This window comes from Octopus bimaculoides, chromosome 18 (assembly GCF_046866305.1).
Source record: "Octopus bimaculoides isolate indiv1 chromosome 18, ASM4686630v1, whole genome shotgun sequence".
Lineage (NCBI taxonomy): Eukaryota > Metazoa > Mollusca > Cephalopoda > Octopoda > Octopodidae > Octopus > Octopus bimaculoides.
In genome coordinates this window covers 55326632-55353205 of record NC_142945.1, presented here as the reverse complement: position 1 = coordinate 55353205, position 26574 = coordinate 55326632, and the positions used below count along the sequence as shown (strand labels likewise).

At 36.4% G+C, this 26574-nt stretch overlaps 1 protein-coding gene across 1 annotated transcript in view; it reads right to left on the bottom strand.

The window, feature by feature from the left end:
• LOC106875913 (uncharacterized) overlaps window positions 1-26574 on the bottom strand; it is a 57288-nt gene that overhangs the window by 7801 nt on the left and 22913 nt on the right. Inside the window, exons 5-17 of the mRNA XM_089366304.1 lie at window positions 24997-25124; window positions 22800-23084; window positions 22228-22326; window positions 18320-18505; window positions 17053-17172; window positions 16447-16590; window positions 14258-14467; window positions 12690-12848; window positions 11054-11183; window positions 9255-9412; window positions 7221-7322; window positions 5971-6150; window positions 553-625 (exon numbers count right to left, since the gene is read on the bottom strand). Of these exons, the coding sequence (XP_089222430.1) occupies window positions 553-625; window positions 5971-6150; window positions 7221-7322; window positions 9255-9412; window positions 11054-11183; window positions 12690-12848; window positions 14258-14467; window positions 16447-16590; window positions 17053-17172; window positions 18320-18505; window positions 22228-22326; window positions 22800-23084; window positions 24997-25124 (1974 nt within the window). The remainder of the gene's footprint in view (window positions 1-552; window positions 626-5970; window positions 6151-7220; window positions 7323-9254; window positions 9413-11053; window positions 11184-12689; window positions 12849-14257; window positions 14468-16446; window positions 16591-17052; window positions 17173-18319; window positions 18506-22227; window positions 22327-22799; window positions 23085-24996; window positions 25125-26574) is intronic.

Here is a 26574-nt window from a genome sequence, read left to right as displayed (position 1 = left end):
AAGGACCCCATTTGAAATGCATTCACACACCTTGGAGTTGTACAAGTCTAGAAAATGGTTTGGTGTGAGACTGTGTGGTGAAACTGAAGCAACAACATTGTACAAGAGATGTGCAAAAACAGCCAAAGTTCTTAAATTCACTTCAAATTGAAACTGAATCTAACAGCTTTGTGTAATGAAAATGGTTTATTTCAAGATATAGCTGCTCTCTCTCTCTCTCTCTCTCTCTCTCTCTCTCTCTTTATATATATATATATATATATATATATATATATATAAATATATAACAGAGTTTGTGCATGTATGTGTGTGTGTAGTGTGTCTGTTCCTTATGGATTCAAAAACTGAGTTGCTGATTTTGATGTATAAGGTAGACGCTGCACCTCTCCCCATTTGGTCCTTATTTAAGGGCCCATACCTTCCCATCTTAGTTAAAGTATAAAACATTTAAGTCTACCAATATAGTTAATTGTGTTTCACTCTAACAAGCAAATAATATAAACAATTAAGGCATTTTTTACTCAGAAACATGAGAAAAAAAAAAGCACTCACCAACTGTGTGGTGGGGAGGGAACCATTTTTGAACGAATGTTGTTTTCATCCGGCGATGGCCACAACAAATAACCTGTTTAAGGAAAAAGTAATAAAAAAAAATAAGAGACAATTTAACAAAGTGTATGTGTAAAGGTGACAAGTTCAAATCTGTCTCAAGAAGTTCATTTTATTTGTGAGTGGGACATTTTACTCAACATTATCCCAGTTCAGCTGTTATGGCCATCATCAGTTGAGAATGTTACCAACAGGGGAATTATCTCTCACCATCTGTTTCACACCATGAAAAAAATCATCCAAGTTAACAATTAACTCCCTCCAGAAACTTCATGTGACTTTTTGTTGATATTTTATTTTATTTCTCTATAAAAAGACTCTTTAACAAACGTAGACTTTTGATATTCACATCTCTCATTCATTTTCTATTATTTATTTTACTTCCTTTTTTCTTTTTTTTTCTTTTAGATAAATACTTTCTCTTATTCTATACATAAATGTTGAAATTATTCCAAGTTTTCAACCTCTAAAGAAAATTTCAGTGTAAAGATATTTATATGCAGGTTTTCTGTATATTTTACTGGTAAGATAAATACTATTATCTTAAAGGGTTTTTTTCTCTATATTTTAGCAGTGAGATAAATACTCTTCTCTTTTTGTAGGTTTTTCAATATATTTAAGTGCTGAGATAAATTACTATTTCCCTGTGTGTCGATGTTTTTCTCTATATATTTCAATAAGAATATAGCATCCTCTCTACTGTCAATAGCCACAATAAAATGCACCCAGTACGTTTTATAAAGTGGATGGTGACCAGAAGGGCATTGAGGCATAAAAACCAAGAGAAAGATGAAAGATAAAGGTGTTTCCCCTCTGACCCATCTGGGAAAGCAGTAATTCTAAATAAGAACCGACTCAGACACTGCAGTAACCTATCCACCCATACCAGCAAAGAAAACTGAAGTAAAATGATGATGATGGTGAAATAAATATTGTGTGGGTTTTTTGTACGTCCCACAGTTGAGGTAAATACTATTATCTCTATGTAGGTGTTCTGTGTATATAAATATTTTCAGCCGAGCTCCACCACGGCTAATATTACAATGGTTTTTAGATAACTACATGATTATTAGTACAGCAATTATAGTAATCACGTTGTCACTAGTTATATTAATTGATGTGTCTAGGAGAGTGGGTCAGTCTTTGGTAATTGTCTCTGATGCAAAATTAGATTCCACGCTGTTGAACATTTTTGTAACCACAACAAACAAACTCTGTGGAATTCCTACATTCTTACAAAAGGATCATCGACATATTCCTTCTAGATTGATGTTGGTTCACTGAAACATTTAATTGCTTTCCGTGCACATGGCTTCCATGACTGCATCTGCAATGAAACCGATGCAGGTGGTGCATAAAACAGCTTCCTACTCATGGGAAATAGGAAGCACTTGACCAACAGCATTTGTGGGGAATACAGAGGGGGCAGCAACACAAAATGACCAGCCCTATAGAATTTGCTTAAGCCAAAAAAAAAAGAAAAAGAAATTAAAAAAAAAGAGCCAAATAGACAAGAAGAGTCAGAGAAATGTAAAAGACTGCAATAAAAAAAAAAGGAAAGAATTCTGTAAAATGGAAATAAAAAGGTAAAATTGTTGAGGTGAAGAGAAACAAAGAGAGATTTCAGCTATTAGAGGATATCTATCAAAATGAAATGTAAGCCTTCCCTAAATTATTGATATCAGAGGCAGGGGGGAGGGGTTAGTAGGCGAGATAATTGTTTGTGTCTAGTATTACAGGTGTCCTTATTGAAAATGTCTTTTATACATAGTTTACTAAATAGTTTTAATGATGTTCTCCATTGAAATGTATAATTTACCATTTGTCTTCAAGTTGTTTCCTGCAAATTATAAGTAGTGTCTCTCCTGGTTAAACTTGGCCAAAGAATCTTCACATTGAAGTCGACCAGAATTCCATTTCTTTTTACATTTTTCTTTCTTTCTTTGTCATTGAAAACAAAACAAGATCTCTTGAAGTCTTGCTATAATGGTCTTTCAAGTAAATATGCTGTTGATTTTCAGACACCGATTATACTTATTATGTCTGTATTTATTCACCCTTTGTTGTCAATTATTTGTGAGAAAGCTTTCTCAAAGCAGTCTAAACTAGTTTCTCTTCACATTCAAAATGATTATACTGTTAACATTGCTGGACAATTGATGACAGTATCACAAGATCAAAATCTCCTTCAGCCGTTGAATTAGATACATATAATTCAACCCACTGCACTTTGTCTGCTCCAGAATAAATGTCGGCTACAAGTATGGCTGCTTGGTAAAGTGGTTCGCTTTGCAGCTCCATCCTTTCAAGTTCAATCCCAGTTGTATGAGACCAACTGAGTGTCTTCTACTAAAGCCTTAAACCAACCAAACGTTGATGAATAAAATTTAGTAGAGATAAACGGAGTAGAAGCATCTATCAAATTCACTCACAAAGCATTGGTCAGGGCTATAGTAGAAAACATACCCAATGTGCTGCACAGAGGGACTGAACCTGAAACCATGTGGTTGCCAAACAAGCTTCTTAACCACACAGCCAAGCCTGTGCTTTGTTAATTTTTTTTTTTCAATGAATTAAACAACTTTTCTAAAACGGAAAAATAATTATTAAAAGTCCTTTTAAATAAAATATTGGTAGTTTTCAATGTTATATTTCTACATTTTAATCCATCAATTTATAAAAGATTGATAAAACCCACCTCCACCACCATAATTAATTCCTGCAATTGCGATAATAGATCAATACATGATATCTGAGATCCTGTTACAAAGATATTTCACAACCAAACCCTATTATTCGAGAACCCCATCTCATATTCCAAGCAGACAGCACTTTTGATAAACTACAATGCTTGTTAAAAATATATATTCTTGTGAGACTTACTCTTATGATCTGAGAACAATTTAAATCTTCAGCCAGGCAGAAAATACTATTCTCTTTGAATACAGAACACATTTGCCCAGGTTTCCTCTTCTCAATATTTGAATATCTTGTTTTAGATGTGGTTAATGTTGTTGACAAACATAATACAAGGTAGTTTTTCTTGTGTTATAGCTTTTTCATTTGCATCAACTTTCGACGTAACTTCTTTTGTGATATTATAAATCTGAACCAATAGCTATAACGATTTCAGCAGTTTTTATCTGCTTAGTTGAGTTTTGTTGAAGGATTCTTCAAAAAACCAGGAGACCAGTTTTACAAAGTGATTCTAAGCGGTGATATGTGATCTGAATAATGGTCATTAAATCTTCCATAGATATTAACAAGTCTAAGAAAAGATTCTAATAGCTTCTTGTCGTTTGTCAGTTTTCATGTCTATAATTCTTGCAGCTAAATGATAATCTGGTGATATATATCTTCATCTGTCAGACTCTATCCAAGGAAAGACAATTCACCAATTTCTAACACAGATCCAACTCATTTGATCATCAGGCCTGAGAATTTCAACTTTTTATGATTGTACAGAATCTTGATAAATAATGGATTCAAATTTTGGTACAAGGCCGTCAGTTTCAGGGAAGAGGGGTAAGTTAATTACATCAACCCCAGTACATAACTGGTACTTATTTTATCAACCCTGAAAGAATGAAAGGTAAAGATCAATCTTGGTAGAATTTGAACTCAGAACACAAAGACAGACGAAATTATCCATGTTCCAACAATATGTTCTATGACCCTCTAAAATGTAGCACTTCCTGTTTTAATTCCATATTGGAAACATGTTCACCTTAAAAACAATCTTAGGTGTATTTATAGGTGTGTAACATCTCTTACTTGAAAATACATTTCAATTTGTTGATGTGCTTCCTTTAAATCCATTTTGGCAAAATAATTCTTCACTTGAAAACAACGAAACTCAATCCAGTATTTAGGGAATGGATAAGATCCTGAACAAATTCTTTCCATTACACCTAATTTATAGTTCCCTCATATTCTGAGATCTCTTTATCCACTAATTAAATCAGGGATCCGTTTATTCTTTCTAGGAAGAACTTAAAATCTTTTATTAATTAATTTCCTTACTTTAACATGTATTGATAATGGTTTTTGCCTCAAAATAGCATGGTTTCATATTACCTTTGAGAAGGATGTTAGCCATGAAACCTCTTAATCTCTCAAATCATCTTGGGGTTTCAATCTCAAGAATTAATGTTGAACAATCAACATTCATTCTTCATGTTCAGATCAATAAGCTATTATTATTTTTTTCATTCTACAACAATGACACTCACAATCTCTCTCTATTCTCCTTGCCAATTACCATTAATGCATCAAACTCTCCCAGAATCTCAAAGACTGATCCATCAATTTGTTTTAGTTGGAAATCCCATTTTCTTAATTTTGCTTTATTCAAATCCATCCAGGAATTCTCAGCTATTGCAGTTGCTCGGCTGTCAATGTGGCTGGCACTTTAATGTTAACATTATTGAGTTTCGTAATCATCATTCTATATTTTTTATTCCAATTTCACAAATACTTGCAGAATCTTCATTTTCAATTTCTTCAATTCCCTCAACCATTTCCTTAAATTATATATTGTCCTCAAAATGATTCTTCCCCCCACTCCACACATTTAATACATGTTTGACCAAATGCAGGACATTCTGAGGATGTGTGTTTAGATCCACAAAAGAAATATTCAGACTTAGATATTTGTTTCTTTAAGGCACTGACATGGGGGTTAGTGTGCTTATGTAGCACACAGATAAGAAGTTTGCTTTGCAATCCCAGGGTCCTGGATTCAGTCCCATAGTGCAGCACCTTGGGCAAATACCTTCTCTAAAACCCCAGGCCAACCAAAGAGGATTCGGGAGAGGGAAACTAAAAGAAGCCTATTATATGTGAGCATGTGTTCATGTCTTGTTTTGATGTCCCATGATAATCGTAAACAACATCACCATGATACAAGCATTCTACCATTAAAAACATTTCCTACTCAGGTGCTGTTTGTGTTCAAAGGATAAAGGGAAAATATTATTTTGATGAAAAACAGGTGAGGGTTGGTGACAGCATTCCACAGACCACGTACAACACAACAGAGTTTGGCTGATGAAGGTGTCACCTTGAAAGGATTAGTCAAACAAATCAACCACAGTCTGGTACTTATACTATCAGTCACTTTTGTCAAGCAGCTAAGTTAAGGGGATATAAACAAAGCACTTGCCCAAGGTCTCACACAGTGCAAGTTTCTTAACAACACAACCATGATTAAGACCAATGAAAATGTTGTCTCAGAATGGTCACAGTCCAATGATTGAGACCAGTAGATGGAGAGAAAAATGTAAAAAAAAAACAGACAAGAAAATGTTAAAAAAGGAAGGGTGGGGTGCCATGAACATGGAATGAGTGAGGGAGACTAACCTTTTTGCTAAGACATTCATCAAGATCGAGAAAATGAAGACAAGTCTCAGCCGTACAACCACTGATATGATGAAAATCACATAACTGGCCACACGGACAACTGACACTGGTGCTGTAGGAGATACGTTTCATCCATACTTCCCGCAGTCGAAGAAGTGTTGTGTCCAAAAAATTACGTACCTGTTGAAATATAAAATGGCTTTTTTTAACCCTTAATTTAAAAAATTTTTTAAATAAAAAAAGCAATCCTTTCGTGAGACAATATTCTATTGACAAACGAACAAACGAAAGAAAGAAAGAAAGAAAGAAAAACACTCTTCAATGCTTTGGATTAATTTTGGAAATTAATGGAAGACACTTGACTGCATTATTTAAGTGAAGGTGCATGGCTTAGTGGACACGATTGTCAGGTTGAGGGTTCAATTCTTGAATAGAGTGGTACATTCTGTCCTTGAGCAAGGCACTTCATTACTCTTTACACCAGTGCATTAACCCTGTAATGTACTGGTGTTCTGCCCAGGGGCAAGTCTTGTATTTCCAGTCACTAAACATCTCAGAAATTCAGATAAGCCCCAGATTTGTGACCCTTTTCTGGCTCAAAGCCAATTTTCAATATTATTTAAACTAAACTGAATTTTGTCTTCAATGCTCTCTGTTTTCCTTTTTTTTTTAGTTCAGCTGCATTATTAAGAGACACAAGCATGACTGTGTGGTTAAGAAGCTTCCTTCCCAGCCATATGGTTTTGGGTTCAGTCCCACTCCATGGCACCTTGGTCAAATGTCTTCTACCACACCTCCAGATCAATCAAAGACTCTGTTGGCTAGATGGAAACTGAAAGAATCTTTTATCTTGTTGCGCTTGTGTGTCTGTGTATTTATGTGTACCCTTGTCTTGACATCACATCTAACCACAGGGAAATATTACTTCACTAGGATTGGTGACAGGATTGGTGACAGGAAGGGCATCCAGTCATAGAAAAATTCTGTCTACACTTGCAAGCAAGGAAAAGTGGACATTAAATGATGATGATGATGATTAAAACTAAACTAAGGTAAGTCTTAATTACACCCTTCTCTCCACCCCACACCCCTATTCAAAATAATAGAACTGAATTAATAATTTGGTTGGCTATTTCTAAAAACCATCTTCACTTTGAATCCACAGTCCCTGAATCATCTCAGTGATCAAGATCAGATTTGTAAGCTTCGGTTCGCTTTGACAGGAGAATATTATCAACACAAATGAATACCTTAGCCACTGCTTGGGGGCTCGTTACAAGAGGAGCTTTCTGTCCATTGTCACTAATATAAACATCCTCTTCTCTGGCTTCTGCAACACGCATCACAACAACCTGCAAACAAACAGATTACAGCAAACAATACAATAAGAAGTGGGTTTTCTTCTTGTCTATCAATCATAACAGATAATGGTATGAAACTACTGAAATCTGTACGAGTTACATAATTAATTTTACAAATTTCCAAATCCTTTGATAGGATAGAACACCTGGAGACAGTAGTAATTGCTAATAAATAAACCCAGGTGAAGACTTAGAAATAACACCAACATGTCAGAGAAGTCATACAGTTACAGAGATGAGAGGAATTTAGGTGGAATTTATCCAGGCTAATTCCTAGCTTTGAAATCATTTTATCATTATTATATTTTAGTATTCGGAAAATAAAAGATATTTTATCAACGTTTTAACCGAGTTCTCGGATAAGTTCAATAACTTTTCTTCAGAGAATAATCTAATAGAATTCCAAGATTAATTGAAGCTGAAAATAAAACAGTATTTGAGGTTTATATAAACATGGTGACTAAATATTGAAGCTAGGCATTCTCGTTAGAACAGTAGATCTTTTTTTGATAGTAGGAGCAAATAATTAAGATCTTTTACTTAATTAACTTAAATGTTCAACGGCATGAGGGTGTTAATTTTGTTCTCTCTCTCGAACTGAAAGCAGCTAATTTATTAACTGAAGTGTTTATTCGCATGTTACAGCATTACTGCTTTATCATTGATATCTCCATTACTGTACTGCATGGACGGACGGACGGACGGACACACACATACACTCTTTTCTACTCTAGGCACAAAGCCTGAAAGTTTGGGGGGATGGGGGGGTAGTCAATTAGATCGACCCAGTACACAACTGGTACTTAATTTATTGACCCTGAAAGGATGAAAGGCAAAGTCAACCTTGGTGGAATTTGAACTCAGAACATAAAGACAGACAAAATACTGCTAAGCATTTTGCCCAACGTGCTAACATTTCCGCCAGCTCGCCACCTACACACACACACACACACACACACACACACATATATGTAGATATTTGGTTGGTTACGTTGCGCTGCTACTACTACTACTACTATTAGTATTATTATTAAGGTGATGAGCTGGCAGAACCATAGGACGCTGGGAAAAATGCTTAGTGGCATTTTGTCCACCTTTATGTCCTGTGTTGAAATTCCACCAAGGTCAACTTTGCCTTTCATCCTTTCAAGGTTTATAAAATAAGGATCAGTTGAGTACTGGGGTTGATGTAAGCAATTTACCCCCCCCCCCCCCCCACTTCAAAATTGCTGGCTTTGGGCCAAAATTTGAAACCATTATTATTATTATTATTATTATTATTATTATTATTATTATTATTATTATTATTATTATTATTATTATGGGTGTGGATTAACAGAATCATTAAAGCATTACCTGTGTCAGAAAAAATGTCCTTTCAATACAAGTGTACACACACACACACACAATATATTTGTCTATTGTATATTGATGTAATGTTCTGTTTGTAAACCTAAATGTGCTTTGATATATGTAGCTTTTCTATATTGAGTTGAAGGATGTAAACATTGACAAGAAGACTGAAAAACTAGAGTTTTTGTGAACAAAATCCCTTGAGACATTTGTTCTGCACCAAATTACACAGACACTTCCCTATCACTTTCACTGATACAAAATGTTTGGCAGCATTTTGTCAGTCTTTATGTTCTGAGTTTGAATTCTGCCGAGGTCAACTTTGCCTTTCATCCTTTCAGGGTCGATAAAAATAAGTACCAGCTGATTAATGGGGTTGATGTAATTGACTCAACCCTACCCCAAAATTGCTGGCCTTGTGCCAAAATTTGAAACCAATTATTTGTCGAACCAATGAAAGAAAAAATAGATATAGAAATAATTTTATTAAAAAAAATGTTTTACGACAAAATTTAAAGATAAATAAAATAATGAGCAAACATGGTGAACTTTAGTAAAAATATTTGTTACCTTGACCTTTGCATATGAACTGGGTAACATTTCTAAAATAAAATCATGTTCAGAATCAAGAAAAAGTCGAGCTACTCGATAGTAAAGATATGGCTCAGAGCCACCACATTCCTGAGACCAATGTAGGGTGTGTGCTAAGATTCGGTGAAATAATGCTTCTGAAAAATATAATAAATCTCATCTCAATCGTTTTGTAATGGATGTAAACAGTTGAGAATAGTTGTTTATAAAAGATCTTAATTCAGTAAGAATGATGGACAAAGTCTGGTGATAGTAAATACGGCCGGGCTAAATGGAAATATTATGATGTTAATTTGAAAATAGAGTTAAACCAAAACATTTTAATCCTTGTCTCTTAAGAGCTTAACAATCTCTTGTCTCTATGAGCTTTCATTTCAACAAAAATCATACAACAATTTCCAAGCAAGCAAACTGGAGTTCACCAGTCAAAAGAGAGACGTAGATATTCAAGCGATCGTCAGTCCTGCTAGAAATAGCAGCTGAATCGACTTTAAATCCAAACTGAACCATCTTAAAAAGAAAAAAGACACACTGGATACTGTACTCCAAGATATACAATGTCACAAAAAAATAGCCAAGGTAATTGCGACAGGAATGATTGTGATTGTAGACCAGCTTGATGAAGGTTGATCAAAGGCTAAACCAGAATAACACCATTCCTTATAAATGAAATCCAATTTAAAGATTCCTCAACATTGAAAGCATCAGAATTATTTTCATCGTAAATACACTTTCTTGGCTTGGTGTCATGCATAAAGTCAAAAGCTAATTTAATGTTATTTAGCTTCTGCCTTTGTCCAAAACTGCAATCTCCTCCTCAACTATGAAAGGGGTTCATTCTCTAGATAGACTGGTGCTCATATCTTAAACCACTAACACTTTCAAATACATTTATATCGATAATTGTTAAGGTAACACTTCCAAATGACTCCAACCTTCAGCTCATCAACTGTACCTGTCTTTTGTTTTCATCTCAGTTATCGACAATAGCTTCTGATCACCAGAACAGTTTGATACCATCTTAAGCATATATTAACCTTTATATATCACACAACGATTTCCTTCTTTTTATTACTCCTTTTCCATAAATTCAATTGTTCCCTTATCATGCCATCATAATATGCCTACTGGTTGCATACTTCACATTTAAAATAACTCTAACACACACACACACATATGTATATGCGTGTGTACACATATACATATATATATATCGTGTCTATAACAGGATCCAGGAAAATGTTAGGTTAAAATGAATGCAATCTATAAAGCAAAGCGAGTACAGTGTGAAGAAAAAGTATGAAACATGGTTTGCTCGTTTCATTTTTGCTTTTCACGGAATTGAATCATGTCACCACAGACGATTACCAGGCTTCATTCATTTTGCATCAAACCGTTTCTACCTGGAATCCATGCACTGAATACCCTCCAACAGTATTTCGTTTTCCCCCCAAAATAACATTTTCCTAATTCTTTTTTCATTGTATTTTCTAATGATGTTCAAATGAAAATGAATTTAAATGAAATTACATAAATTTTCAAGTACACACACACACACACACACACACACACACCAATAAAATTGTATACTGGCAATTACAATGTTTTCATCACAGAAAAATTAGACAAGAGTGGAATGTGGTGGAGGTGTTACTGATAATGGTGGTGGTGATGATGATGGTAGTGGTGGTGGTGGTGGCTGTGATGATGTTGATGACAGTAGTGATAATGGTGATGGTGACGATGGTGGTGGAAATGAAGATATTTGTGTTAATTACCTGGAAGGAATCCATGAAAATTTAAATAAAAGGTGACAACATCTGAATTTCCTGGATGAAGCTTCTTGTTATCTCTTGGTAGATGAAACATCGAAGGTACATAATAACTAGCTCCTTTGCTGTTATCCACCTAATTGGCAGGAAAGAAATACAGAAAAAAAAAAGGTAAAGAAAAACAAAAAAAAAAAACAAAAAATGAAACCAGATATCCTCGATTCAACATTTATTTGCATTACCTTTTAACAGGCTTAATTTGTTGCTATGGGAGATAAGATCTGAAGAAGAGAATGTTTTTGAAATATTTTAATTAAAAATATCACGGATAGACAGAGTAAATGCCATCTTAAAATACTGAAGCAATTTCTGGCAGATGACTGCAAGAAGATATACCAGTCGAGTCTAAATAACCAAATTATCAGGAAATCTGAAGATCGATTATTTTAGATTTTCTACAAATATATTTATATGTGCATACGTGTTTGTTTGTACATATATATATATATATATATATATATATATATATACACACACATATATATACACATATATATATACATATATATATACACACACGTATATATATACATACATATATACACAAACACATACATATATACATACATATATATATATACACACACACATACATATATATATTTATATATATATGCATGTATGTATACACACACGTAAGGTAAGGTAAAGGGTAAAGACCCCTTTCAGTCATGACTGACCATGGGAACTGGGCAGGGTTGTTTTATGGAAGACCAGCAGTCGCCCATGCATACCGGCCTCCTCTCTCCATGCCACTCCCTTGTTGTCTAAGGGAAAGGCAAAGGAGCCGATACAGCTTGGCACCAGTGACGTCACAACTCATTTCTACACATGAGTGAACTGGAGCAATGTGAAATAAAGTGTCTTGCTCAAGAACACAGCCCGGTCTGGGATTCGAACTCACAACTTGAATGGCTAGTGATTGGGCCTAGCCTCAACATGCACCTGTAAGCTGGAGAACAAGATTACAGGTAATCACAGTAATTCAGGACCTGTGGGGGATCCTTGATTGGCTCTAGGTGATTCTTGTCCCCACACCCCCATTTGGGGGACACTTTCATCATTGATATTCAATTGATACTTGTTGTAGTCATTGTTGTCTTCTTTTTGTTTAATCACAATTTCTCCTGCAGCATGTTCCATCTCTACATCTTGGGCTGTTGTGATCAATAAAGAAAAGATTATTATTATTATTATTATTGTGTGTTGAACCATCTGACCCCACTCCTACCTGATGTGAGTAGCCTTGCAGATCCCTCTGCAAAAACCTGTTCTGCCCCACCTCCCCTCATATTAATCCCCCCCATTCCCTAGCATGGAGCTGACCAACCCGCCTCCCCAGGAGCTCACAACCCTATGAACTGCATGGCAACCTCAATAGTGCAGGTGGCACAAAAAAAAAAAAAAGCATCCAGTCCACGGCTGTAAAGAGGTTGACATTAGGAAGGATATCCAGCCATTGGAACCATATCAAAGTAGACATTGGAACTTGGTGTAGTCCTTGGACACATCGGATCCAGTCAAACCATACCAGAATGGAACATGGACATTAAATGATGATGATGAAATAAAAGTGTCCTACCTTTGAAGGAATACGTTTACAGATGAGATCAAACTTTTGCAACAACCCCAACAGGGCTGCCTTATGTTCAAGTTCATCATTCCATAAATAATTTATCAGTTGCTCATCCAGAAGCCCATATTTTTCCAGTTGCTGTCGCTTCTCAACATAAACACTATCCTGTAAGAAAACTGACTTTTGTGAAAAAGAAAAAGAGAACAAACACAAAAAGATGTTTGCAAAACCCATAAACAATAAATATATACTGCGACCGTATCTGTGACAAGCTTGTCCAATGTCCTTCTACTTTCCTATAAAGAGAGCATAAAGCAGAAGGTTTATTTTATTGTCTGAATGGTTAACAGGGGTTCTCTACTGGTTGAGTACTGGAGTTTGACCACAAATTCTGGCCTTATACCAATTGAGGTCCACAATAAAGTATTTTACTTTCTGAGTCAAAGGAGGGCTGTTTCCAGAGCTTGGTGGAAGAAGGAGCATTTCCTAATTCCAAAAGGTGAAAGGACGAGCGGAATTATTGTGGTTTAAAGAATTAACATTTAAATGTTTAACTTTTAACATTTAGAAATAGAAAAGGGAAGCAATTCCATAGGGCAGTCGTCTTTCGAATGAGAGATTGGATGTGTTTTTTTTGTTGTTTTGTTTTATCTTTTTGTTTGATTTGTTTCTGTGATGAAAATGTAACTGGAAACACAGCAGGAGGTAGAAAGAAAAGAAAGAAACAGAAATGTCTAGGTTAAAGTTGAGATTGTTTACAGCTAAAAAAAAATATTATGCAACAATAATAGTCTGGAAATATTGAAATAACTATTTTGAGATATGAGGAAAGCAAAATAAGCTAATGGTTAACATATTGCACCATCAACTCATGGCATGGGAGTCTAAATCAGCAGAAGACACTGCTTCAACTGAGCTGGCCATTGGGTATGAGGAATACCAGGTGTATTTTGGGGGATAAGGTCAACAGACCTGATTATTCAGGGATGCATATTTCTGATCAAGAAATTCAAATATCAATATAGATGTGTATGTTTGCGTGTGTGAAATATAATTTTCTTTAGTTTATATGTTAATGTGTGTTACTGTCAGTGTTATTTATTTTTTCCCATCGTTTCTACACAGCATGGAGTAGAATGTAATGTCTTGGTTGGTGTCTAAGGAAAATACTCTAAGAGATAATTGTTCTCAAATTAATTGAAACTAAATAAATGCTGTAATATAAATATATAGAAATTATCAAATTGAATCTTCCCCCACCTCCCACAACTTAGGCATTTTCTCCTACAAACAGATAGGAAGTAGTTTAATTCAACGAAACCCAGGGAGAGGGTGGGGGAGGTAGAAAATTGATAATTTATAATTCGAAAGAAAATCCATAAAAAAATAATCAGGTTGAAAATTTTGTTGTTTTGTTTTTCTGTTATTTTCACAGAGAATTTCTCAAGTTATTCAAAAAAGGAAACTTTAATAACTTGTCGGTTTAATATCTTACTTCATCTTAAGAAAGTCTAATTAAAGTCTTCTCAATGAAAATATTGAAACAGAACCGATAAACTTTATACAAAACTTACTTGATTCAGAGGGTAGTTGGCAGTTATTACCCTACGGAACATTTCCACCAACCACTGGAGATTTAAAATGACAAGGCTGCGTAGAATGTTGTCGACTGCAGATAAACTGCCTCCATAGTAGATAATGACACCAAGATCGTGGTAGAAATCCAACATTGTCTGCACTTCTTGTTCATCTTCAATTCCAATGTCTAAAGCCAAGTCTGCCACCTGAGCTTGGAAGAAACAATAGCAACAGAACCAAAGTACTTTATTAAGCAATTTGTTTGTAACATTACACAAATCTAGAGTGTCTAAAGTTCATAAAAAAAAATTCTAATTACCTTAATCAAAATGTATTGTTAAGAATAAAAATATTAAACAGCTGCAGCAATATTTCATAAGTGAGAAACTGAATTTCACAAACTGAGACATGTTTTTATTGTTATCTTGAATGAGATAAAAGTTTGGAGAAAACTGTTTAGTTTTTCTGTGTTTACTGCAACAATATCGATGAATTGACAGAGTTGTTAGAATACCTTGTGGTATTTGTTATGGATGTGTGCATTTTTGAGTGAACTGTAATTGAGGTTGATTTCTCTCTGTGTTTACTTGCTTTGTAGAAATAGCAGCTAAATCTCACACAAATAAAACCATACTCTCTTGAAAAATAGAGAAGGACATGCAGGAAAAATGTAATCTATGTTAAAAGTTATAGTTGGAAAGATGAGATGGTCATGGCTAGGATGTCTTTCATTATAGATGTGCGTGTTCAATCAAAGATGACCTGGGGCTAAACAACAACAACAGAAAACCTTCATGTTTGTGTTTTAGTGATGATGATGATGATGATTCAAAAAACATCAGGCACAAACATGTTTTGAAGTGAAACCTTTTATATTATCGTAGGAAATAAAACAGAACAAGTATAAAACGTGCAAAACTCATTGAGCTTTTGTTCTGTTTTCTGTTCTGCCTTTTTGTCCTTAAATACATGAGAGGAACTGCAAGATTTGGAAATGAATGCAATGTGCATGATTCTCTGATTGTGGAACAGAAATCAATAAAGATTTTTCTTTTTTTTTTCGGGAAACAACTGAACATGTCAAATCTTTTATATTAGACAAATGTTCTGTGTTACATGATATGTGTACTGCTGGGCTGGGTAAGTTGGTAAACCATTCCATTATGAGGACATTGTCGTAGGCATGTGTTTTCAATGGATGGTTTTTCTGATTAAGCAATAAATAATGCTTATCTCAGCAGAATTAAGTCACCGTTTCCAACTTGTACAATAAATATTAAACCACTGACAGCAGAAGAATTACTGCCACAACTGCACCAAGTCTATGAAGTCAGCCATTTCTCAATGGATTAACAAACTGGAGGGTAAAGATAATATATTGATGTGGGAATAGCCATGTGGTTGAGAAGCTGGTTTCTCATGGTCTTGGGTTCAGTCCCACTGTGTGCCACCTTGGCCTCAGGTCAATCAAAGCCTTGTGAATGGATTTAGCGCATGGAAACTGAAAAGAAGCCCATCATACGTGTGTATGCATATGTGCAACCCATGCCAGCATGGAAACAGATTTTAAATGATGATGATGAATGTAGTCCTAGATAGACAGCACCTGAGAAACAGATGGTCATGGTTGGACTGGCACTGATCACAGCTCTGTTTGATCAGAGTTGGCCAGGAGTTCAACAACAACAACAACAACAACAAATACTTCTAATAACACAGAGAAAAGTCTTGACTAAGAGTAACATCCAACAGCTTGAAGAGAGCATGTGTATGCAAAGATATTTAGTAATTAGATTATATTTATGGATAATATTTAAATTATCAGAGGAAAGACTTGAATGAGAGAGTAACAAAAGTAATGATGTTATCAACACATCACAGGTAAACGAAGCTGACATTTACAGGATCTTTCATCCAATATCAATGGTAGAAGGATTCACTTTAAGATGCTCGAGAGACTTTGTGTTTGATTCCTGATTTCCATGGAATAAGAGTGAAACAGAAGCAACATGTACCAAACACAGGTGAGATTTGGTAAGAAATTAAAGATCAATAAGTGTGTGTGTGTGTGTGTGTGTGTGTGTGTGTACTTTTTGGATTAATAACTGAAGCTTCTCCTTTGCTGAATGCTGTGATTTTGCATAATGAATTAAAGGTGCTAAGCATGTAGAACTTAATCACCTACCTGGTCTATACTTGCATAATTATTACAATTGTCAATTAGCTGATTAATTATGTCTTCAAACTGTAACCATCTTGTGGGGATTTTTTCTCCCATGTATGGTTCCTGAAGAGCCACTTTCTGGATATGTTCACGTAAGAGACAAATCTAAAAATCAAAAAGTATTATAAATAATAATGAAAAATAATAATAATAATAATCATAATCATAATAATTGTAACTGCAAGAATTCTCTGCAGAGTTCTTGAAGCCTGACCAGTAAACAAGTGTCAGCTTAGTCTGCTGGCTGTGGACAGCTGACACTTTCCATTTTACCCAGTAAAATAAGCTGTGAGTCTTATAATAGTAATAAAACCCAGAAAAGAGTGAGAAATACCAGCCACTGCGAGACGCAATAGGAAAGTTATGGGGCATGAGGAAAGTAATGGTGATACTGGTGGCAATTGGAGCATTAGGTATGGACGCAGAACGGACACTCAGACACACACACACAAACACGCAGACACATGGACACACAGACACACATAAATAATCTATGCAATATATTAACACATGTATTCTGATTTTGAAAGCTTTTTCCCTATGAATGTCTTCCTGAAGAGCTCAAACCTGTACATCCTCTTCATCCTCACTGCCGTAGTTTTCAACAGCAAAGAATGGCTTTATTATGTGTTTATAATAAGGTTTCCCAATTAGAAATTCCTCCAGGGCATTGAACTTCTCCTTCACCTGCAAAATACAGCAAGATATTTTGAAAATAATATCAACAACAACCACAACAATTTCTTCCACAGGAACAATGATTTGGCCACAAGAGCCAAAACACTGGGGACAGTACAAGGACAATTAAAGACACAGCAGTAGTTTACATAAAGTAAAAACGACAAAATCTTCCAGTCTCCCATTCAGATTAAAAAGTGGAACATTATGTTGAACATTTATAGATGCTTGCAGAAATACAACCTCCTTACTTTATTGGATTCTAAGCAGCCGCTAATCTGAAGGCAGCACCTTTGCTGCTGTTTGCATTTAGCAACAAAGAGTTGTCTAGATCCAAGACCATCCACATCTTGAAATTCGAACCTTTAACATTCAGATTTTTTTATCACATGTATTCTTTTCTACTCTAGTCACAAAGCCTGAAATTTTGGGGGAAGGGGCCAGTCAATTAGATCGACCCTAGTACACAGCTGGTACTTAATTTATCGACCTTGAAAGGATGAAAGGCAAAGTCAACCTCGGCAGAATTTGAACTCAGGATGTAAAGACAGACAAAATACTGCTAAGTATTTCGTCCGGCTTGCTAACCACTCTGCCATTTCGCCATCTTTGTCAAATGTTTGCTTATTAATTGAGATTGTTTTGAATCAATCAAGCATTATTTTGTAGCTTCAACATTTCAATTAGTTTGTTTGTATATTTTTAAAATGGTACTGTAGGGTAGGTGTGAGAGGTTGGATGTGGTCAATTTTAATATAAAACAGATAGAATATTTGGGCCAGATATGTCCGGATTAAATGCTAAAGGATTAAGTTTTCTGCTCAAAGATGCATTTCCTTCTCTGAGAATCAAAGCCAAGTCCTATTAATCCCTTGGCCATGCATCTTCCACATTTGATCAACACAAGCTATTAAAATATGGCATTACTCCCAAATACCGAAACAAGAATGAGGCAAACATGCGTGGCATAGAACCAACATTCCGTCCGCAGATGTTTCCATTTTATACTTATTTGGTATTTGTCAAAGCTTGGCGTTTTGAGTGTCACTCAAGTTGAGTGACAGTTTCCATCACTCTGATCTGATAAGAGACTCTTACAGAGTTGGGAAGTGATCCATTTTCTTAGACACAACAACAAAATAAAAACTAAACTTACCATCTGTTTCAGGATGTCTTGGTCATCGTTTAAGCTGTTCCGATGAGTGCCGACTATAAACATTGGTGGTGAGAGTGTGGAGTTTGTGATTGTGTTCTTAGTACTCTCTGCTGAATGAGCATGGATAGACTTCATCCAATAATCTATGTAACCCAGATTGGACATGTTCTCAACAGTCTGGTCTTCCTTCAAGAATAGAAGAGATTTGCTATAAATATGGGAAAATGTTAAATTCATGCAGAGTACCAAAAACAGTGGTAATTCATTTAAAGTCACCTAGCTTAAAAACACTTGCATGCAGTTGGTTACAAAGATAAGGATTCCAGTTGGTCCAATCAATGGAACATCCTATTCATGAAATTAAAGTGCAAGTGGCTGAGTGCTCCACAGACCTGTGTCTACCCTGAATGTAGTTTTCAGGGAGATTCAGCATGACAGAGAAAGTGATAAGTCTGGCCCTTTGAATTACAGACACAATTCACTTTTGCCAGCTGAGCGGACTGGCACAGGGTGAAATAAAGAGTCTTGCTCAAGGACACAAGGCACCATCGGGAATTGAACTCGTGGCCTTATGATCATGAAGTAAATACCCAAACCACTGAGCCATGTGCCTTCACAACTAACTTACTTCTGTCCCAGTAACAACGAGTCAATAATAAATCAAGAGAAAACAGGGCAAAATGCTTAGCAGCGTTTTGTTCGTCTCTGTGTTCTGAGTTCAAATTCCACTGAAATCAACTTTGCCTTTCATCCATTCAGGGTTCTAATTCCTTTTTATTATTATTATCATTATCATCATCATCATTATTATTAAATGGTGGTGGTGGTGGTGGTGGTGGTGGTAGTAGTAGTTGTAACACTGTCATATGATAAAAAAACTGGGTCTTTGGATTTGCTTGCACTACCTTCGTGCCAGTTCCACCTATTACCATTTCTAGATCTGCAGTGAACTCGTTTATCTTGAGAGAGCAAAAGAGATTTTTATTGTCTTTATAATTGGATGGAATATCAAGAGATTATTGCAAACAAGAGATATCAACTATCATAACCGAACAGCTGTAATTTATGGAGAAATGGAGAAAAGGAAAAAGCTTACGTAAGTAAGATTGTGACATATAATAGAGATGTGGAAAAACTGATTGCTTATAGTGAACCATAGGAAAAAAAAAATACAAAAGTATTTAAATAAAAAATGGAAAATACACAGTGATTGCATAGTTGGAATAAGAGTCCTCAAGAAGCAAGAATATGGCAAGGAAGCATGGAGCTAAGCACAGAGAAATAGTTTAGAGAAAGGAAAAAAGAAACAGAAAAAGAACTTTGAAAAAATAGTAATTGGTAAGAAATCTTTGCTTAGAGGCTGAAGGTTAATGTTAAAGGAGAATCAAAGGTCTTTAGGAAAAACGAAAAATAACTGAAAAAAGAAAACAGGAATTTTATTTTAGAATAAAGAGAAAAAAAAAAGTTAAATGTCATTAAGAAACTGAAGATTTTATAAAGACGTGAACACATCTTGACAGTGTGTCCAGTGGCTATAAAAGCAGATGGGTCGTTTAGGGTTATAGAAATGTGGCAAAGTTCATGAATGTGAATCAGTCTGTATGTGAGAAGGAGGAGAATGGTTGTTCTAATTTACATAACAATTTACAGGACATGGCAGAGTAAATTGATTAATTAGGGAGATGGGAATGGCTGTGTGGTTGAGAAGCTGACTTTCCAAACACAAGGTTAAGGGTTCAGTCCCACTGTATGGGAGATTGGACCGTGTCTACAACTATGGCCCCAGGCTGACCAAAGAATTACGAGTGGATTTGGTAGACAGAAACTGTAAGAAGCCTACTCTGTGTGTGTGCATGTATACAGTGTATGTATATATGTGAGTATGAGTGTATGTGTGTTTGTGTCTTGACATTATGTGATAGCTGTTGTAAATGAGAGGCACTGTCATACAAGCAGAGATATTTGTTTCCAATCAAAAGCAATCTCAAATGTAATGGCATCAAAACGGCTAAGGAAATTCAGTTTTGTACGGGGCCTTTCTTGCACCAGGTTTCACCTACGATGGGAGAAATTCAAATGAAACATTGCAAACTAACAAAATACAGCTCCATCATGCAGTGCTCTAGCATGGTGCTTATCTACAGCCGAAAGACTGGACCCAACAACAGTTAATAATGGTGGGTGGGGGGGGAGTGCTTAGCAATGATAAGTAAAATTGTAATGTTATTATCAATCCAAATATGCTTGAGACACAGAAAATATATTTTGCTTGTTGACAAATGGTGTGTATACACCTAGATCAGCTCACAGCGCCACCTACCCAGACTGTAAGATGCAAGCATTTCAGAGTGATTATCTCCTCTTTGGTCTATGTAGGTGGTGCTATGAGCTGATCTAGGTGTATACACACCATCTGTCAACCAACGGGGTATATTTTCCATGACAAACATGCAGTGAGTAGCTTGTTCACCAGTTCAAACGTGCCTCAAGCATATTCCGACCGATAATAACAACACTGAATGGTCTCCAGCCCAAGACAAAAGACAGAACACAAACCATCAACTCATTGACCAAATGTTGCCAACACAAACCATCAACTCATTGACCAAATGTTGCCAACACAAACCATCAACTCATTAACCAAATGTTGCCAACACAAACCATCAACTCATTAACCAAATGTTGCCAACACACTGTCAACTCAGCTCAACTGGTTTAAGCAATATTTCAATTGATTGAAATTTTCAATAAATGTTTCTTAATGAATATAATTAGGAGTCTCTATAAATATTTATTAATTAAGTACGAGTCTCTACAAATGTTTAATAAATCAGACAAAGAATTCTATCGATGCTTAGTAATTAAAATTAGGTTCTTTGTCAATGCTTAACATTTAAAAGAAATCTCTTGAGAATTTACAGGAAGTTATTTGAAGTAATCAGTTGTAAGTGGTTTGATTTGCCACTTAACTCCGCCCTCATTAATAGCTATATTAATTACACCATCAGCACTGGCAATTATATATAATTTACATAGATATTTACATTATGGTAACTGTCTAAATGCCATTTATTAAATCTATTGAATTCAAATTTTTGAATGAAGTTGACAGAACAACGCATTTAATCCATATGGCATTTCTAGTTACCGTTTGTCTCTGAGTAATTCAAGGTGAACATTAACTTTGTTAGTCGGATATGTAATTAAGCGCTCACCCTCACTGATAACAAGGGAGCCTCTACATAGTTGCTTGACTTTAGGAAATAACAACCAAATCAGTCACAAATCATACCTATCAATGATGTAACATTTCAAAAGATGGGATGGTCATGGCTGGAATGCCTTATCTTAGAGCATGCTGTTCTTAACAATTGTGACAAAGTCAGGCAGTCACCATTTTAAGATCTAGAAATCAAAAGTCTGACTACCATTTTAACCCTTTTGTAACCAAGCCAGCTTGAGGGCCACCCCTGCTTCCTTCCCTCATAAAAAAACTTCTTGATTTAAAGTGATTTAAATAAAAACCTTCAAAATCTTATGTTCCAGACACCAACTTAATAATGACAAAGCTATTTTACTAAATAGTTGTATTGAGGGAGGTGGCTTTGTGCCAAATGACGAGAGGTCAAAGTATGAATAGGAAGGACAGAAACGAGTGTCTTGCACACACACACACACACACACACACACACACACACACACACACAACAAGCCTCTTTCAGTTTCTGTCAGTCGAATCCAATCACAAGGCTTTGGTCATCTCCAGGACTATAGTAGAAGAGATTTGTCCAAGGTGTTACACTGTGGGACTGAACCTGAAACCATGCGGTTGAGAAGCAAGGTTCTTAACACACAGCTATGCCTGCCTCATAGTTTTAGAGAAACATACTTAGCTCGGAAATACTTACAAGGTGGCTGTCGTTTGTAGATTTGGTGAGAGGAGAGGTAGAAAGGTCATCACAAATATTGAAAACAATAACATAAACAGCTCGTGAAGATAAAAACACCTGGAAGGAAACGTTTAACTGAATTTCAGAAAAGTGTATTTAACAACTGGTTGTTTAGTGAAATATGAATGACACTTGTGGCCAAGTGGTTAGGGTGTTGTAGTAGTAGTGGTAGTAGTAGCGGTGGTGGTGGTGGTGGTGGTAGTAGTAGTAGTAGTAGTAGTAGTAGTAGTAGTAGTAGTAGTAGTGGTGGTGGTGTTGGTGGTAGTGGTAGTAGTGGTAGTAGTAGTAGTAGTAGTAGTAGTAGTAGTAGTGGTGGTGGTGTTGGTGGTAGTGGTAGTAGTGGTAGTAGTAGTAGTAGTAGTAGTAGTAGTAGTAGTGGTGGTGGTGTTGGTGGTAGTGGTAGTAGTAGTAGTAGTAGTAGTAGTAGTAGTAGTAGTAGTGGTGGTGGTGTTGGTGGTAGTGGTAGTAGTGGTAGTAGTAGTAGTAGTAGTAGTAGTAGTAGTAGTAGTAAATTAAGTAAAGCTTCCTACCTGATGTGTGGTATAATAGACAGCCTGACCAGCAAAGTCCCAAATATCTAACGTTACTTCTTGTTGAGGAATCTCCACGATGCTTTCGCATATTTTCTCACATTGGTTTTCGGCAATCCATTTTTCCGGAGACTGAACTTCCAACATTGCTTGTAATTTCTCTATAGCATCAGCCTGTATACCTTTCAGTAATTGCTGTGGCACTTGTGTGACGGCACCAGGAGACACTTTGCTACCAGTGCTACACCCTAGCATGGTGCTGTATGATCGGTTTTCTTTTTCTGTCTGTGGGGAAATAAAAATAAAAAATTGCATATAGACATATCAAATTCTTCTGGTGGTGCCCCAGAATGGCTACAGCCTTCAGGTAGAAATGTATAACAAGATAAAATCTCATAAAAACAATGCAAGAGTCTCTGCAGTGCTGTTTGACCTGCAAGAAATAGTAGCCAAATCTTACCTCATCATTTTAATGTCCACTTTCTATGTTTACATGGGTTGAATGGAATATATTGAGGTGTTTCCAAGCAAGGTAATATTTCCCTGCGAGACCTGGTTATTCATGGAAGGTTGGAAATGAAAAGACACTGCTAGTGTCACAGTGGCAGAGTCGTTAGCAGGCCAGGTGAATTGCTTAGCAGTATTTCGCCTGCTGCTATGTTCTGAGTTCACATTCTGTCGAGGTCGACTTCACATATGGACAAGGACATCTGTGTAAAGAAGTGCCGATCTCTAACTGTGGAGAGAACCTGTGGTAGAGGTAGACCCAGGAAGACATGGAACGAGGTGGTGAAGCATGACCTTCGAACTTTAGGCCTCATGGAGGCAATGACTAGTGATTGAGACCTTTGGCAATATGCTGTACTTGAGAAGACTTGTCAAGCCAATTGAAATCATAGTCATAGCTGACCCTTATAACTGGTACCCGAGCCAGTGGCATATAAAAAGTACCTTTCAAGTGTTGGGCCTCACGGAGGCAATGACAAATGACCGAGACCTTTGGCAATTTGCTGTGCTTGAGAAGACCCATCAAGCCAAGTGAAGTTCTAATCATAGCAGATACTGGTATCGTGCAAATGGCACCTGTGCTGGTGGCACATAAAAGCATCCATTACACCCTTGAAATCATTGGCATTAGGAAGGGCATCCAGCTGTAGAAACCATATCAAATCAGACCACAGTCTGGTACAGTCTTCCAGCTTGCTAGCCCTGGTCAAACTGTCCAACCCATGCCAGAATGGACAATGGACACATGATGATGATGTTTTAAATGGACATCAGAATTCTTCTCAGCAGCAGTTGTTTCAATATCAACACATGAACTCAGATTAAATCATTTGCCAGCAAACAAGTGCAACTATGAAGCAAACTGGTTTTGACTGGTAATTAATGCCAGGCAACACTTGGGACTAATCCCTCGTTTGACAGCCCAAATCATTCTAATGTATAATTAATATAATTTAAAACTAAAATAACAAAAATAATACAGGTATAGCTGTGTCAGTTAAAGAGTTTATTAAGATGTTAGCCAAGTCGTCAGTGAATTTGAAGTGACAAAAAATGGTGGTGTGAAGATGAGCCAGAGGCTGGCTGGGTGTAAAAGAATTTTTATGGAATTTCTCTGGACACACTTTCATATTATTGAAATCAGATATAAAAGTGGAGAGAAGAACGAACAAGTGCAAGCATGGCAATGAAGTGAAGGCATTTCCTTTGCAACCACATGGTCTCAGGTTCAGTCTCACTGCATGGCACCTAGGGCAAGTGCCTTCAACTTAGAGATCTGGGATGACCAAAGCTTTGTGAGTGAATCTGGTAGTCGAAAACTGTGTGGAAGCCTGTCATATATGTGTGTCCCCAACAGTGCTTGGCAACTGGTGTTTGTTTGTTTATATTCCTGTAACTCAGCAGTTTGGAAAAAGGGGGCAACAGAATAAGTGCCGGACTTAAAAATAGTTGTAGTGGTTGTTGGTGCAATTCACAAAGTGTCCAAAATTGGCCCCAAAGAAGCTGAAGGAATTGAGATGCATGTTGTTGAGCAGCAGAAAAGTGTGTACAGGATGGTAATATCTGAGGTGCCACACTGTGGGACTGAACCCCAAACTACACAGTTGCCATGTGAGCGTCTTAACCACACAGCCATGCCTGCATCTATTATTTACAATAAAAGTGTTTTTAAGTAAAATAAAAAACTTACTTTTTTGTCGTTTTTCTGGAAGTTGTTCTTATTTTTGAGCTCTTTTTCCTTTTGATGAAGAACCATTTCTAGATATACATTTAGGGCTGTGGAATCTGTGAACTCCTCTTCCAAGGCAGCTACACCACCTGAGAGAAGCAGAGGAGATAGAAAATATTTCAATAAACCAGATCCTCTACACTTGTAGAAAAAAAAAAAAAAAAGGCGGGACAGTCATGGCTGGAGTCTCTTTGGTTGGAGAGGAAAATCAACCATAATATACAAGTTTCTCATGTAAAGAAGTCAGGATTTGAAACTGTGACCTTCGTTTATTATAATTGCAAAAGGGAATGAATAATGAATATTTTTGTTAATCAGACCATGATGCCTGATACAGAATTAGTTACGTTCCACAGAATGAGGTTTATATAGACAAATAAGAATTGGTAGATTCGTCCAGTTACAAGAGTATTGGTTATAATAAGGAGAACATTAAAAAGAAGATATGATGTTGCAGGCAGTTAGTTATTACAAGTCAAATGTCCAGAGTATGAGTCAGTTTGGTGCCGCCATTTTGGTGCTGCCTATTTGGCATCACTTATTTACCATCAGACATTTTTTAACGTTTCTCTTATTTCAATGCCTCTCTTCTTCTCTCCCTCTCCCTCCTTCCCTCTCTCTATATGTTTGAGCATCTAGATGTGTTTATATATATATACATGTCTCCCTTTCTCCCTCCCCCCTCTCTCTCCATCTGTATGTGTATATTTCTATCCATGTGCACCTGTATGGTTACTGCTAATGCCAAAAAGTAGTTTTGCCAAAACAGGTCCAATGGCCATTCACCTGTGCCTAATCGTCTCATTCCAAAATGTTCACATTCCAATTCCTGATAATTACCTCCACAGCCAAATACCAACATCATCATCGTCGTTGTTTAACGTCTGCTTTCCATGCTAGCATGGGTTGGACGGTTTGACTGAGAACTAGTGAGCCAGATGGCTGCACTAGGCTCCAATCAGATCTGGCAGAGTTTCTACAGCTGGATGCCCTTCTTAACGCCAACCACTCCAAGAGTGTAGTGGGTGCTTTTATGTGCCACCAACACAAGGGCCAGTCTGGCGGTTCTGGCAACGACCATGCTCAAAAGGTGCACAGGAGCCAGTCCGGTGGCACTGGCAACGACCTAAAGCATGAAAATGCTGATGTTGTCGTTGTTTAGCCCCAATGCTGCACTGAAGGCTTATAAACCAAAGATAGAGCAGCTTTGGCCATCCCCTCTTTTGTTCAGACATATCATACCTAGAATTATATAACTCAATGAATACATCCTTCTTTTAAGACAGCAGGGTGCGATTTGAGGGAGATTTGGTCACTACTTGCAGCAGGTCAAGTGACAACTTAGTGGTAACCATTCTTTGGTTTGTAAAGGCTGAAGCATTGTGAAGAAACGTTCAAGTTAATCCACTGGTATTCATAAAAACCTGAAGCTGTTATTAGAAACATTGGCAAATTATTGGTCGAACCTTTGTGTTTCAATGAGCGATAAACATCAACTCACTACAATGCACACGATAATCCAATGTTTTCACAAACACA